General features: G+C 33.3%; 1 protein-coding gene across 1 annotated transcript in view; it reads right to left on the bottom strand.

The window, feature by feature from the left end:
* The window catches only part of FSTL5 (follistatin like 5), a 245,155-nt gene that overhangs the window by 57,824 nt on the left and 170,655 nt on the right, over positions 1 to 16,676 (bottom strand). The window contains exon 8 of the mRNA XM_026041646.1: positions 4,175 to 4,295. Within this exon, the coding sequence (XP_025897431.1) occupies positions 4,175 to 4,295 (121 nt within the window). The remainder of the gene's footprint in view (positions 1 to 4,174; positions 4,296 to 16,676) is intronic.

Here is a 16,676-nt window from a genome sequence, read left to right as displayed (position 1 = left end):
ACGTTGCCTTTAAAAATCATACTCCTGCCTAAGAAGGATGAGTTACACATCCTTCTTTACTATCAGTTAAACCAGGCTGTCAGTGCCAAAGCTGTAGTAGCTGTAGGCATTTGCTGTATGCAGACGGTACATTTTTTTGGCCTCTCTTATTCTAAGCAAAGTTTTAGAAAATAAGCAAGACAGTCAAACATTTCCTAATTAGAATAAAAACCAGCACCACGATCAAAATCCTACTTTAGAAGACGCTGTTTTTCCTAAATTAACCACTGAAAGTTCAGGAAATGTTAAGATCAAGAGAACCCTGAAGCTATGTCTGAGTTTGCTTTTATTATCCCATGTTTCTGGTGTGGGTGCTGTTCCCTTCAGTGGTGTTTTCTCAACCACARTGATACCCCTGGGACACCAAGGCTGAGGCACAGACAGTGATTCCCTAAGTCATAACAAGGCTCCTAAATTCTTGCTCTATTTTTTTTCCCCTCAATTTCCCATCTCCTACTTTCTTCAGCAAATCTGTGTGCAATTTGCATTTTTTAATACTTGTCTTGCATTTCAGTTTTTGATCTCATATTATCCTAGAGGCTACCTGTAATCTGTCCTCAAGAACTGTGCAACTGACACATGCTGAATATCACATTATTAGTTTAGTGCTAGTTCAGTCTCAAAAATGCATTTGATTTGTCTGTGCTTCTCACCTCTTCGGATTTATTTCGCTCACATTCTTCTGTGTGACTGAGCATAACTATTCATGGAAAGCAAATTTTACGTATGGAAGAAAACTGATTGTTAATGTTGAATTTTAAAGGGGCATATTCTGGTATCTTAATCAGAAGTAATCTACTTYGTAAGACTACGGTCATTATATGGGTTAAAAAGCTTTGAGGAGGGGAGAAGGAGAGCAGATGCATGACTTGCTTTAGTAGAGTCTCACATAATATGTAAGTGAATGAAGCAAAGAGAAGCCCACCCTACATCCCTCATCATTCAGCTCAACAAGCCATGTGAGATTACTGGCTCCAAATACGAGGAATATATAGCTATTCAATGTAGCTTACAATTGCTATAAAAAWCCCTGAAGACTACTTCAATCATGTCTAATGAGAAAAAAATTTATAACAGAAAAATAGTCTCTTCAAGCTGTCTGGAAGCCACAGAAAAGTTACCTGTTTAGGAAAGATATATATATAGAGAGATTTTATATCTAGATATATATATACACACACACTATATACATATTATATTTCTATAAAATACTACATATTAATATGTTAATATATTTTACATATTATATATTTTAATATATATTTTTAGTTTTKATATATATTCTTAACATATAGCCTAACTAGGCTCTATATGATAACTTTTTTTAAACTGTGAAATGTTATTAATAAGATTAAAACTTCTGGGTACGAAGAGCATAGATCCATAACTGGGCAAGCACTAAATGAATGAGAAAGGCCAATTTTGCTGAGACATTTCAGTTCTTCCAATAGCTATTTTCAAAAACTCTCTTATTTCTGATGTAGAAGAAAGCTTATCTACAACTTCTGTTCGTATAAACTGTTCTACTGATACCACATTTATATAATTCTAAGAACATAACAACAAGCAGTAATTACTCTTAACAATGACCCTTTAATACTTTCAATTAACATAAGCAAGAGGGTCCAGCCATAAACAAACAAACAAAAAAATTATTATTCAAACCATTTTTCCAACTTTTAAATGATGTGTAAATATCTGCTGTCCCATATAGCTGAATAATTACTACATAAAGTAGTTAATATATTAATACTGTGGAACAGTATTCTAGAGAGAAGTAACTCCCYGATAATAACAATAATAAAAAAAGAACAGTATTACAAGAATATTTATTAAAATTAATTTGCTCTGGCCACAGTTTGCTACTTTGTTTCAAAGAAATCTACCAGCAATTCCATACAGTTTCTTGAACAGCTGCTGCAGAAAAAAAATAGAGGCTAACAAGTAAACATGAGGATTCTGGAATAGCACAAATGCTTCCTGAGTACACGACTCACATATGCATTTATATTAATCTATTTGTACTGTTTGCTTTTTCAGTAAAGAAGGATTTAAAAAACAAATTATAGGGTTGAGATTATAAATAATTTATGGGAGATTGAATTCCATAGCCTCTCTTTGTCTTTAAATAACATTAAAACCATTAGGCAGGTCCATTATTATCTGAGAACAGACCTCCTAAATTCAGTGTTTCATACTAGATATATGTGACGTCAACAACAGCAGAACAGAAAACTCTGGTAATATGAACCGGAAGGGTACAGGTATTTGGATGAAAAAAAAAAAAAGAAGAAGCAAAGAAGCACAGGATCAGACTCCTATTAGATTATAGAAATACTTTATAAAGAAGTCCATCATGAGTTTAAAACACAGATTAAAACAACATGGTGTCTAGAGATTCTTCAAAAGAATTTAACTTATGGATTGGTCTTGTTATTTAGGCTACGAAACATCATATCAGAAATAGTTCTTTTCTAGGTAGGCACTGTAATTCAGTTAAATGCTACCAAACCTGATGCTCTCCAAAACAGAAATGTTCATAAACCCACATGTTCACAAAATTAGATCCTTTGAAGGTTTTAAGTATTACACAGAATACTAATTATCATTATTAATAAATAATTATTATTATTTATTATGCGTGTGCAGGGGGGCTGGACTAGATGACCTTTAGAGGTCCCTTCCAACTCTAAGTGTTCTACGATTCTATGATTATTTAAACAGCTATGCCTGTACAATTATAGCTTATATTGCTTTATCTTCTTATAGTTTGTATGTAAAAGGATTAAATATCAATTTGTTACAATATAACTTAGAATATTCACTTACAGATTGTTTATACAAAATAGAGGATTGAAATTTCTAAACATAAAACTTTTTTTTATTTGTTTTTTACAGTGCTGATTATCGTATTGTTTAATGATCCCAATAGAGGCTAATTATTCTTTTGAAATGAACAAAGCAATTTAAAATTTGTAGATTAAAAAAGGAATCTAATCAGTTTAATCTTGTAATTATAACATACCTATATGTAAAATATTTGCAAAGTATTCAATGCAAATTATATAATTATCTCTAAGCAAATACAGATTTACAGAAATGCACATGAAGAAAGAGCCTAAAATCTAATTACACTGCTTTTACAGAGCCCAATGAAGCTTCATAATCTCATTAACCTTTATCTGACTCTTCTGTTAATACAAGTATCATCATATTAATTAGTCATTATCACGCCTCTAAGTACTGACCATCATGCTTGTGCTTAGGAAGTATCATTTTATTAATTAGTCATTATCACAGCTATACGTATTGACCATCACGCTTGTGTTTAGGAAGATTGCTGCTTACATACACAGATAATAAATTACAGAAGACCTATTCATTTGACCAGAAATTTAATTTCAGGGTTTGTGACTCCATTTGTCTGTGTACATGATGCTCCTGCCCTGAAGGACCCCAGTCCCCAGAAAAGCAGAACCCAAAATGGTGTGGGAAGGTACAACTCTTGTGCTAGTCTATGAAAGACCAGCTCTGAGAGCAGAGGAAATAGGGACCAGGCAATTTAGGCAGCTTTAAAGGAGCTGAATGATACAAAGAAGCAACAGTCAAGTCTGATATTCAATCCATCATCAATTCCAAACAGATTTTATAGCACTGCACCTTCCTAATACAAACACACACCATATAATTCTATATAGATATGTGTATATATTGATATATATATGTAAATATAAAATGCAATGTTTTAGCATAAGACTTATATATAATACTTTTCCCAGTGTGTTCTTCAGAACTACTAAATTGGTACTCAAAGCTACATTTTTAATAAAAAAGCCTCATTTTACAGATAACATGTTAATCATGCACATAAGTGAGCAGTTCACTGTACAGAAAATCCTCTGGACTTATCTTACTTATTCTAATAAGTATTACTCATACAGGAGTACTAAATGAAAAAGATTGTGTGTTATTGTTTTGAAAGTTCATTTATAGAGGAATGAGAAAAATCATTCATATCTCTTTTTCTTTTGAGCTGTAACACAATATTGAAAAATAAAACAGCAACAACAAATCTAGTTAATGAAATCCAAAACTAAGTCTCCTATGATTTGATAATTAGAACAACCTTCCTTACCATTCACTTGGAGAAAATGAGTTTGATAGAGCTTATCATAACCATCAGCATAGCAGGTGTAATTTCCCATATGAGTTGTGGTAACTTTAGTAATGTACAAGGACCCATCATCTCCAAAATCCTACAGRGAAAGATTAAAAACAAGGTTATCATAATTACTTCTCTATCTGTACAATAATTATACTCTGTATCTTGGCAACAAAGTTGTGATATAAATATCAATCACCACAAACACTTAAACTATCTGAAAACAATCWGCAATCCAGATGTTTTTTGGAATGGTAGAGGTGTTTAGTCTTACCTATTATGTTTTGCCTGCAAAGTAAAATGTAAGTTCTATTTTAAAAATTTATTAAACCCAGAATCAGTAAATGGCTATTTCTTTTTTGGGGTGTTTTTGTTTTTTAGATGTGATAGTTTTTTTCCAGCAGAAAGGCTATTTAGACCTGGACATTATTAGACAAAAAGTTAAACCTCACTGCATATTAACATGGTACATAACATTTTGTGAAAGTGTGGTCATCTGTTGAAATAAACAGATACTCAAAAAAAAAAAAAGCAATATTCATTTGATTCATAGTCAATATTTTTAACTTTACATTCTAAAATATTGATTCTTTGATTCCAGTGGGTTATGGTAGAAATTTCAACCCTCAGTTYAATTTATAAATGTCTTTTTTCTCATAATTTTAAATTTACAACTAGTTAGTATTTATTCAAACTACTGCAGAGGGGCATGGAAAAATATTGAATATGCTTTGATGGCCTTTATTTTTATTTTATTTTTTTTTTTATGTCTTCCAGACTACCTAATTGTCCTAGTCCAATCTATTTTTCCAATCTATCCCTCACAGATTCTGCAGTTTTTTGATTACCCCACTAGTTGTTTTCTTTTCCACATTATYCATATAATTTACTTTTTCAGCAACACAAGTGGAGAATCTATGAGAAAAACATGGAACTTTTAGTTACCGTTTCGTTTTTATACTTGAAGAGGGACACTGGGTCATGTTAGTCCCTTTTACGAAAGTGAAAAATGCTATATTATCATATGCAAAATAACATCAAAATATGTCATAAATTCAGTTACTTTGTCAACTGAAAAGCTGTTTCAAAACTTCTCAATAACTTCACGAGTACAACAGAGCTTACATTTTATTTTTATCCTGATTTTATTCCTGGTCAACTTATATCCATTTTTTGCTCCCTAGCATAAATAATGCTTAAAAAAAAATCATACAGTCATTGAATTGCTAAGGTTAGTAGAGATCTTTAGAGATSACCTAGTCCAATGCCCCTGCACACGCAGGGTCACCTAGAGCATGTGACACAGGATTGTGTCCAATGGGGTTTTGAATCTTTAAATTAGAAATCCTCTCATAATTTTCCAGAGGGTAAAGATCTAACATACACATACATTCACACAATGAGGTTTACATATAGATCCCACACATTCAGCAGATCTCCAACTCATGAGAACAATGCTGATCACCAAGCCAGAATACCTTCGTATCTCATTGCTGTCAGAGACGCATTACAAAAGCGCTACTTTTGTAAACTTGAACTTCTGCACCAGGGTTAACAGCACCGTATCTGCTGCTTTTGCATCAGCTGAGTGCTGGAAGTAGGCTAGTCATGGGATGCAAGTGACTAATTGAGAACTATCCAGGGGAAAGTAATTTTCTGCTGCATAAAATCAATAGTGCTGACTACAGTACGAAGAGTCCTCCCACAATACAGGAAAAGTTAGAGAGCGAGAACATAATTCTCTTCCCCTCAGAAACTCAAATGATGTATGAACCCTCAGGGTATTATAACTTCTATAAAGAGAGGGAGGCAGAGAAAAAACATTGAGAGAAAAGAATTCTGTCCTAATGAGTTTCTACATCCCTTATGATGTCACACCAATAAAGAGTTCATTCATTTATCCACAGCAAAATGGGGAGCTACATTTTAATACGGAAAGGCAAGCAGTTGGGAGAAAGTTCCTGTAAGATGTTCCAGTGGCAGGTTAAAAGTGTCTATGGGATAAAAATCTAACAGAATATCTATTTAATGATGATTACGGCTGCCATCACAGCCATTGGTGAGTAAATAACACTTTGAGCATTTGAGGTTGGAAAGGATCAGAAGTGCTCATAAATTGTTCAGAACAGAGTCTACTTCAGTTTTGACTCTCCAAGAATGGAGGCTTCAACCTCTCTAGTGATCATGTTTCAGTCAACTTCAAATAAAAAAGCTGTGGCTTGGYTAAATGGATTTTCTGTTATTTCAGTCTGTGCCCTGTGTCCTGTCCTTTCACAAGACACCAGTGAGAAAAAGGCTACTCCACCTTCTCCTCCTGTTCAAACACAGAGAGGCTCCCTGGAGCCTTCTATGCTCCAGACTTAACAGTTCCAGGTCTCAGCCTCTCTTTGTGTTTTCAAAGGGTGAGTTTTCAAGTTATTTGTGTAGAATCAACCTAGCCCGCAGGAGTCACACCAGAGGTACATGCATTGTATCTAGCTAATATTATTGTTGTCTACCATTTCTAAATAATCCATGACAAAAGTATTTGCCAAAAAGAAAGAAAAAGCAAGCCAACAAACAAACAAAAACAGAAGAGAATGGAATACACGAACATTTAGATGCCACCATATGTCAACTGGAAACCATCAGACCAGCTTAACCTCTCTCATTACTTATGCTAAACTATTACAAGTTGTTGTGAAGCACACTCACCTGCTCAAGGCTTTCAACTTGAACTGATCTTAACTAATCAGATTGATCTAGTCTAGAGTAATGTTATTTTTAAGTACCTTAGTTTCTCAGTAAACACAAAGAAGTGTTAGTATTTCAGTAGGACTCCCCTCATGAGACTATGATTTTGTCACTCAAGATATTTGGATTCTATGGATGGTTTTTACAACTATTAAATAAATTGCTTATTACTACAATGAGTTTCTGTTTATTAAAGCAAATGGTTCAACAGAATGAAAACAGAATATTGTAAGAAGTGTTTGGAAGGCGATGGTGAAGCACAAAGCTCTTTGAGGGTGAATGTTGACTTTACTCACAGACTGAGTCACTGGAAAAACAATCAGAGACACAAAAACATCAGTGATTTRCAGCCTTCAAATATCAAAAGCAGCACTTGCAGGTGAAAAAGGGTTACTTTTTGAAAATCTATTTGATGACCCTTAAACATTGTTACAAGTCTAATTTCTGTTGAATACCTTCATTTAACAACAGACTGTAATTTAACTAGTTTCAGATAGAAATGTCAGAGCTTCTAAAATTAAATTRGAAAAACTAATTATTTTTTTCATCCAGGAAAAAAAGAGAGGATAGAACAACTATTTAGCAATGATTCTACKACAGCTCTCTATTCTGTCGAAGGACTTGACATTTAAGAATCATGATATGTGTCACRAATAACAAGTAAAGGAATATGAAAAGAAGACTTTTGGCTTGGCAACAGATCTTTGCTTAGTTGTCTTACAATACAGCAGAAACATGAAGGTCATCTTTTGTTTATGAATCTCTAATTATTTTCTTTGGTTTTATAACTTCTTTCTCACTTTTTTTTTTTTTTTTTTTTTTTTTGCATATGAGAAAGTGTGTGATCATTTGACTGCTGTTCTTCATTAATAGGTCTACGATGATCATTTGCCAACTCTCTCATCATAGGATAGTGCATAATTATACTACTGCAATTTGTGTTCCAGCATACAGACTATGCTGCTTTTTTTTTTTTAGTACCATAGTTCTTCGCCARTATTCTGCTCCCTTAATGATTTTTCTTGCATTTTCATTTGTATGTAGTAAAAATAGTATTTTCAGGCACAAAAGTACATGAAGTAGATTATTCATATACTCAAAGTTGCTTTGTGATCTGTTTCATGCAGATCAGATGAAATAATAGATATAATGCCCTTCTAGCCTTAAAATTTTCAGCTTCTGAAGAACTTGAAAACACTAGTCAGAATTCTAATACTACACACTTTGGAGTGGAAAAGAGAATAAAGAAGAAACCAAGTAAAATAGAGKGGAAAAAAAAAMCAAAACAAGAATGAGGACATGAAGTGTGAATTAACACAAGCAATAATCCTTAAATAGAAAAAGTGAGCTGAGTCTTTTATATAGGAAACTGGGAAACAATAAGAATCTTGAATTAATAGCTTCTTGACAACAGGTGAGATCTGTATTTCTTTTTTGCAGTTTTTAATAAATCTACCACAAAGAAGGAAATTGTAATAGTTGGTGTCTATTTACTGATAGTAATGTAAACATTGCAATATATCTCAGTAATAACAGCAACACAGTTAGAAGGTAGAGAAGAAAATCTAAGAATTACGATTTTGCGCTGGTCTGTTATGTACTAACAGCTGTAGCAATAATTGCACTCATCYACATATTATATTTGGTTGTAAAACACAAGCAATACATACACTGTCCCCTCTTTTCCCAACAACCCTCCCCACACTTTCTACATTTCAACTTAATTGACATACAGAAGCCTCAAAAAAATCAGGCATATTTATTTTTGGGTATCAAACATTTGCTTTCCTTAATACCTCTATATTACACGCTTATAAGGACACAGAAATTAGATAATAACTAGAAGAATTAAAATTATAGGTATATATGGTCGTATACTTRGACTTGCCCATTAGAAAAAACTTTTCATGTTAATGTCAATTTTACAATTCATAATTTCCTAGTAAWAAGTTTGTCTGTTCATGTTGGCAGAGTAATATAACTGTGCTTTGCTACTGCATGTCAGAAAGAAATTAAATTTTATAAAGAAATCTGAGAATAATTAAACATGGCACCAATCCAAGCTTTTCCTTCTAGCTCAAGGCAGKCAAACAAAACCTAAGACTTCTTAAATTCTAATTTTGTCTACCTTCTCTCAATTTCATATTTTATAACTGTACAGAAGACATCAATCTATCTCAATCAATCAACTGGTTGGAGAACCAGAGTGATTTAAAATGGAAGATGAAGTCCAAGCTCAAAGAAGAAAGAACATAGTGCAATATAATATACGGTACTATATTATATATAGTGAGAAAAGCGGCAGGGCTTTAAGGGAAATTTTTATTCTGAAGGATGTAACAGCAAACACCAATTACTCAAGCTGATTCTAGTCAAAAATGCACCTACTCACATAAGCAGAGATAGATTTTTTTTTTATTCCCTTAGAYATAGTAAAGATTACAATTTCATTTAAAGATGAAACAGTAACACCTAATATACGCTAACATCTGTTATTCTATAAAATACATGCATCTATTTTTTGCTTTTCAAATACGTTGTTCAACATTTTTTGCTGTTTTTAAGACTAATAATGTTAGTAGCTCCTCATAACCTGAAGAGGGACCGCAGAGAAAAATGCCTTAAAAATATCACTTCTGGTCGGAATATGAGTACCTTTATTTCATTTTACACCTAGTCGYATAAAAATAAGTTGGATGTTGTATATGGAAGACGTGTGCTAGACACAAGTGACTGCTTTGCTAGAGTGAGTATTAGAGCTCTTGAGACTAGTCATAAAACATCACTAATGTTTTCACTTTCTGGAAAACTCTGTTGAATTATACTATGTTGTTATGAATTGGCAATTATGACTGTTAATTTATTATACTCAAAATCTCCAACCGACTAGACATAACATCGTTATAATGGAAAACCCAGCATGCTCTGATATTGCTGTTTCTTTTCTTATTGGTTTAAGCTACACACAGAGATCTACAGAATGACTCAGATAGCATTTAAGTCTTTTTAGCAAAACAAATTGTTATACAATCAGACTTAATTGGATAAAACTATTTGACATCATCTTTGTATATTTTAAATGCTAACTGGTTTAATACAATAATCAGTGACTTTAATTTAGAATAATTACCCAGTTATTTCAATTTATTACAAATCTCCTAAACTGCTGGGTTTTTTTTTTTTTTTTTTTCTGTTGTTGTTGTCGTTCTTTGTCTGTTTGTTTTTAAATCAGCTTTACTTGAAGCTGTATCTGTTGACCCAGATCACTGATTTTTTGGTCTAGGTCACTGATCAATCCCTTTGTTTCACCTAGATCACCTATGTCACTCTGGTCTAGATATGCAAAAATAAAATAGCTTCTCGTTGTACAAATTAATTCTAACAGAACTCCTTTGAAAAAGATGTCTGTGTTAGGTGATCATAARAACAGAAGTACTGCTCTAATTTATAGTTTAAGATGACTTCAKGTAGGGTCAGATTTGCAGAATAAGAGCTATGTGGACACTACCTCTTGCATGTAGCTCACCGCAACACACAGATCTGTTAAAGGATATTGACAGTTCTCTACTTTGACACCCCTCTACTTTGAGAAATCGTCTCTACTCCTGTTCTGAAATGTCTGAAATTACCATCAAAAGTCAACATGGCAAGTTGTCCCTCCCTTACAGAGTACATCTCTACTTCCCTCAACATTTAAAAACGTTTTTCTTGTAGGAAAAGAAGCATTCAAGGACTAAGGGACTACAAACCATTACAACTTCAATGTCTGTTAGGTCATTTTTCACCACACACTGACACTAGACTTAGATATTAGCAAATGCATGTCTTAGAAATATTTTAACATGCTAGAAACATCTGCATTGAAAACAATCTATTCTACTACTTCTGCTATTCCCTGTTGAGAATTAGGTCTTTTTTTTTTCTTTTTTTTTCTTTTTTTTTTTTTTTCTGCAAGAACTGGTGAGTGTCTTATATGTTCAACTAGTAATAAACAGGAAACAGCTTCTCTTCAAATGTTTTAGAGATCTAAATGTTTGCTTTTTTTGTTCTTTATACTGTAGAAAATACTGGGTTTCAGTTTTGGCTTTCTTGTGACGGCAATAATTCATAACTTTGTTTCCTAAATGATCACGATCTGAAAGCATCAAAGTGGTAAAGCTCAATTTCTTTTTTATTATTACTTCACAGGAACAAATTTTTCAATGTGTTTCCTTTGCAAACTCCAGAAAATCTACAAAGAATACAAAAATGACCCTTTAAACTTTCATATTACTAAAATTTTCATTCAGCTACATTTCCTAAATAACCAGACACGAGCAAGACAGGCAGAAAATGTCTTTACGCTTTGTGCATTCCACAAAGGCTCTGAGGGTTCATTTTGTTTTATTACAGACAAAACTATCCTACATACATATGATAACCAACTAAAGGGCAATAAAATACCTTGTCAAACATATATATAGCTGACTTTAAATTATTTTGCAGGCAAGCATCTCTGAAAACTACTGATAAAAATGATAAGAGATTGGTAGGAATCTCCTACTGATTCCAGACCTCTCACTTATGTGCTAGCTGAAGACAACRGAGGGGGAAAAAAGAAAAATTAAACCTAGTAGTTCTGAAATTGGCTTTGAAAATCAGAATGAAACAGTCTAAGTTCTTCAGGTGTAAGAGAAAGACATAAATTCTAAGACTATTTTATATGTAGTAGTGATGTGAGATCTTGATTTTGAACAGAATACCTGTATGAAAGATTTAAAAAAGAAAATATCTGAACAAACACAAGAATATGAGTGACCTCTGTCCACTGGTGTYCTTTGTTCTTTGCTTATTTTGTTATATTCTTTGCTTATGAAACCAATATATTAAAAGTTCACACAATTATTCTTGCACTTAGCAAGAGTCTATCCCAGCTTGACACACCTTTTATCTTACATAGATCAAACAGCAAATTCCAGTCATTCCAAGCTAAGCACTTAGTATGAGCCAGAATACAGCAAGCTAATGGTGAATCACACTAATTAAAAACTCAAGATGAGACAATATACATTTAATATGAACCTTACCCATTTGCAGGCTTTACACAAGCACACTGCTTTGCTCTACCTGCTAATACAATGTCACACGCTCATCAGTCAAATCTTTTATCAAAGTAAAGCTTTATTAGGCCAGCTCAATTCTTTGATCAAAGTGAAAAAATCCTTCAGTGTCTCTGGCAGCAACTTCAAGACTTTCACTGTAACCACTGAAGTCAACTGGAGCCGGCTATTTAAGAAAAATTCTCTCTCTCTCTCTCTTTTTTTCTCCCTTCTCTCTRTATAAATAGATCATGAAGATGGTTTTTAGCGATTGCCTTTGTATTCATCTGTGACCCTAGCTTCTGAATAAGTAAAGTCTGAGCAATTAAAAGAAAGCAGATTCATGGGAAAAAGAGACAACTGATCTTATAGTGTTAAGAAAGCATTTAATCTGGTCGACTTTCTAGTCACAGAAATGAGGACAATATCCTCCATTTCCTAAAGGATTGTAAAAAGTGCTCATTAATATTTTCTGGCTTTTAGAAACGAAGTTAAAAATTTTGCTGATTTTGACCTATTTTATTTCTAAGACATTGTAAACATTTGTTATATATGTAAAATTTGCCTTATCTTGCTATTTGTGGATTGTTAACTCCCATTTAACAAAACACATGAATAAAACATTTAAATTTAAACCACAGTATTGCACTGAGTCAAACCCCTATTCTTGTGATCTCTCTGAATTAAGGCAAAAATGTTGTCTTACCTAAGACTTCCACTACCTCAGCTTTACCTCTTCACCATTCATAACTGATCTACTTTTGCTTGACAATAGTCAAGACTCTTGACTATTAACAGTCGAAGTTTTTAAGACACCTTCCAAAATAATTTTACTTTTCAGTAAACCATACTATTTGCTTTTGCCTTCTGTATTTAATTGTTGCTTAATTATTTTCTTTCTTCCTCTCAAACTAATGCTTTCTGTAATAGGTATAGTATCATTCCAAAATTCAATTATAGCCATTGAGTTCTAGTTCTACACTTTTTTTTTTTTTTTTTTTTTTNTACACTTTTTTTTTTTTTTTTTTTTTTTTTCTTGAATCTTTGTCCGAGGGCTTCAGACTGGACAACTGGAGACAGTCCTATTACTTGAAAACTCTGGGTGCTACTACCAACATATGTAACTATTACTGAAATACTATTATTCCAATTTTTCTTACGTGCAACAGGAGGACTTGAGATTCAATGTGAGTGGGACTGATGGGCTAGAAATGGGGAGAGAAAAAGGGGAGGGAAAAGAAGATAAGCAAAGGAGAAAGGTGGCTGAGAGATAGAAGTGGAGAGAGATGGGGGTGGAAAGAAAGAAGGGGAGGGAGAAAAAGAAATAATACTAATAAGGCTTCTCAATAGCATGGATCGTCTCTTACAAAGATCACTAATTCTATATAATTAGACAGTCTGGTGTCACAAAATAGCTAATGAAAGCAAGGTTATGAAATGTGCAGCCACGTCCTCTGCTCAATGCAAAGCAAAAGTCCATTAAAATCACTGTGTTACCCAGTGAAGAGTGGGACAGAAGACTGAAAAGTTGCTTCTCCATTAAGACTTGGCAGAATGTTTTGGAACATAAAAGATGGAAGCTTTCATCTCAAGAGATATTAAGTCCAGCTCAAGTGATTTACCGAAACAATATGTTAGTGCTTCCAAGGTCTATGTAAAAAAGTCTGGCTGTATCAATCTTTTTACCTGTAAGGAAATGTCAAAATACAACTGCCAGGATAAGACAAAGCAGCAAACGTGGCAAAAGACACCAGGAGCCAAACTAAGAATAGCCAGAAGGGGACTCTAGAGATGACCATCCTTGAAATTTTATTTAGCTCAGAGTTCTTAGCTCAGCATCATAGGAGATGACAGAAAGACAGAGCATCATTGCTTTGTTGAGCAACTGTTCCCTAAGTTGTTAACAATCTTCCAAGGTTTTCAATTTCATGGCATATAAATAAGAAATGGCAAATGTAAACAAGTAATTAGATCGGTAAAATGTACTGCATTATGTACTAATATAGGGGCCCGACATTTTGTACTACATACATACAGAAGGTAATTCTGATATAATTGACTTTTAACTTGGGAAAACTTTTAATTTATCTTATTCCCTCTCTTTAACAGAATTATCAAGTTCATCATGTCAATAAAGCATTTTGGCCATGGAGACAAAGATTACTTGTATCCAAATGGAACTATTTCTGAAGGCTACAGCTTTCAAAAARGGAACTCTGCATTAAGATGACTATAGAAAAATGGTGCAAAACTGACAAGGAGGGGAAGAATGCAGAGGAAAGCGATAACATTTCCATTTAGTAGAGGCTCTTTCCTCATCCAAAGTAGATCATCAATAAAATTTAGAATTGAAAGGATATATGGTACTAGCAATATGTGCACATAGATCAGCGAGCAGTTTAATTTAGAGAAATGTTAAAAGTCATCACTTGAGAAGTGTGGCAGACAGATATACTATCTTCTGTTGTAATCTTGTCAGAGCTCACAAATTAAGCAGACTTGATCTGGATAAGCAATTTGCTTCATGTCACTTCTGTAAGCAGTGGTACTCCTGATTATATAGGTGGGTAGCAATCTTCTTTTTGAGTTCGTATTGAATCAATGCCATGACACAGTGACACTTCTGGTCTTAGCCATTTACAGGCAGTCAGTCAGGACTGCATGGGATTTTTTTTTTTTTTTTAATTTTCATTTTTTCAATATTACCTTGTCAGGTCATACAAATTCCAAGTAAGGTATGTCTATTTAATTCTCCTAGGATACCAGATCAGAGGGAAGTACAGGACACATAGTTCTCCTCTAATAGAAGTACAGCTAACTGGTTTTGAATTTTGTTTTTGTTTTTCTTTGTTTGTTCGCATTTCCTGAAATAATAACCTGAAAAAAAACAGTATTCTTTTTGCGTCTGATATATCTCTTTCCACACAATTGTGATAAAATCCATGGAAAGCATCAAGTCTGTTAGGATAGCAAACATGCTGCAAAATGACCTGGACAACCTGAATAAATAAATATGCAGATATAAAAGCATTCAGAAGTGATGCAAGTTTTTCATATTACTGAGGGAAAATAAATCCCACAACAAACAAATGAGACCATAACTATATCTGCACATAAATACCAAACTCCATTTTTTTTATGCATTAATCATAAAATAACAGCACAAGTTGAATATGGKAACATCACTCCGCAAGGCAGAATGAAGATGCAACCTGCATTTATATGCACACATAAATACATATATCTTACATTATGTTTATATAAATTAAAGAGCACAGAAAACATACAGACTTTGAACTGAACAAAAGAGCTTAGAAAGAGTGACACTATGACAATAACAAAAGTGCATGCATGAATTCTAAAATCACCTAATAGCAAAACAGGATAACTGGCTTTCTATTAAAGTAAAACGCAAGGAAGGTGGGCAGAAATGCAACGCAAAGTGTGTGTGACAGAAGTCCTGGTGTCTCTGAGAAAAGCAGTAAAAAACATATTTTTGGAAAGTAGGAATAATAAACAATGCTTGAATGAATAATATCTTAGGATAGACTCAAGATGGATTTAAAAGACTGCTTGCTGAATACAAGACTTTTATATAAATGAAATCTCTAAATCTTCCTTTCCTTAAAATATCTTCATGTTTCTACAGGATCAGTTCATTAGTAGTGACCATAGCCATGTCAAGAAAAGAACTGGGAAAGACATAACTATACTTAAAATTGCTAAGAATAATGAAGTGAATGGAAAAATCTGTTATTTGTTGTACGCTTCACTTTATAAATTTGTACAGAGATAGAAACTTGCCTTTTTTTTTTTTTGTCAGTTTTAAATTGACAAAAATGTGAGACTAACAGGAAAACTGTGACATCAATCTATGTCTAATACACTGGAGAGAGGCATTTCTTAAGCATCAAACATGTCAAATACACTTGTGAAGCATCACGAGTGTCTTATACTTAGCATTACATGATACTGATCATGTATCTATGATAGATGTTCAATCTTTTAAAAATCTTTCTGCTGCTGTCGCCATGATACTTGGATAATGTTCATAAGATTTATCTGATTAAAAATCCTACAAGAGAGTCTTGTAGTACAAAAGCCATATTACGAGCAGAATTAGAATATGTAGTTTCTTTCTCCAGCTTTCATACTTTTCCTTTGAGGCTTGAATGTTCTCCCATCATGAAAGTGTTTGTTGGGCTCTCAAAAGATCTTCTGAGCCAAGACTTTCAGGAGTGGCTTTTCATTTTGAATATTTTGCTTGCTGAGCATGCAAACAGAAACATCTGAATGGGCTTGACTTTAAAAGTGTGTTGAAAAATGATGTCAAGCAGAGCTTCAGGAAATGAATTTTCACTGCATTTTTTYTCCCGAGTGGACTAGATCTTACCATTGCAAAGAAATTCTCTACTAGTCTCCTTTCCGTTTTTGAGGGTGCAAAGTTCCTTGCAGACTCTGTCACAGTATTAATAATGCTCTCCCTGTGGTAAACACATCAATTAAATGTACCTGATAGAGAAAATGTTCAAATATTCAAATGTTCCAAAAAATAGAAGTGGAACTGTGCAGGATTACTAATAGGTTTAAGAAAATTGAAAATAGCACAAATGTGAAGGAAATTTCTACCTATATACATCACCAAAAAAAAAAAAAAAAAAAAA

This window comes from Nothoprocta perdicaria, unplaced genomic scaffold, assembly GCF_003342845.1.
Source record: "Nothoprocta perdicaria isolate Ctin4 unplaced genomic scaffold, notPer1 scaffold_29, whole genome shotgun sequence".
Taxonomy (NCBI): Eukaryota; Metazoa; Chordata; class Aves; order Tinamiformes; family Tinamidae; genus Nothoprocta; species Nothoprocta perdicaria.
This window is presented reverse-complemented; position numbering and strand designations above follow the sequence as displayed.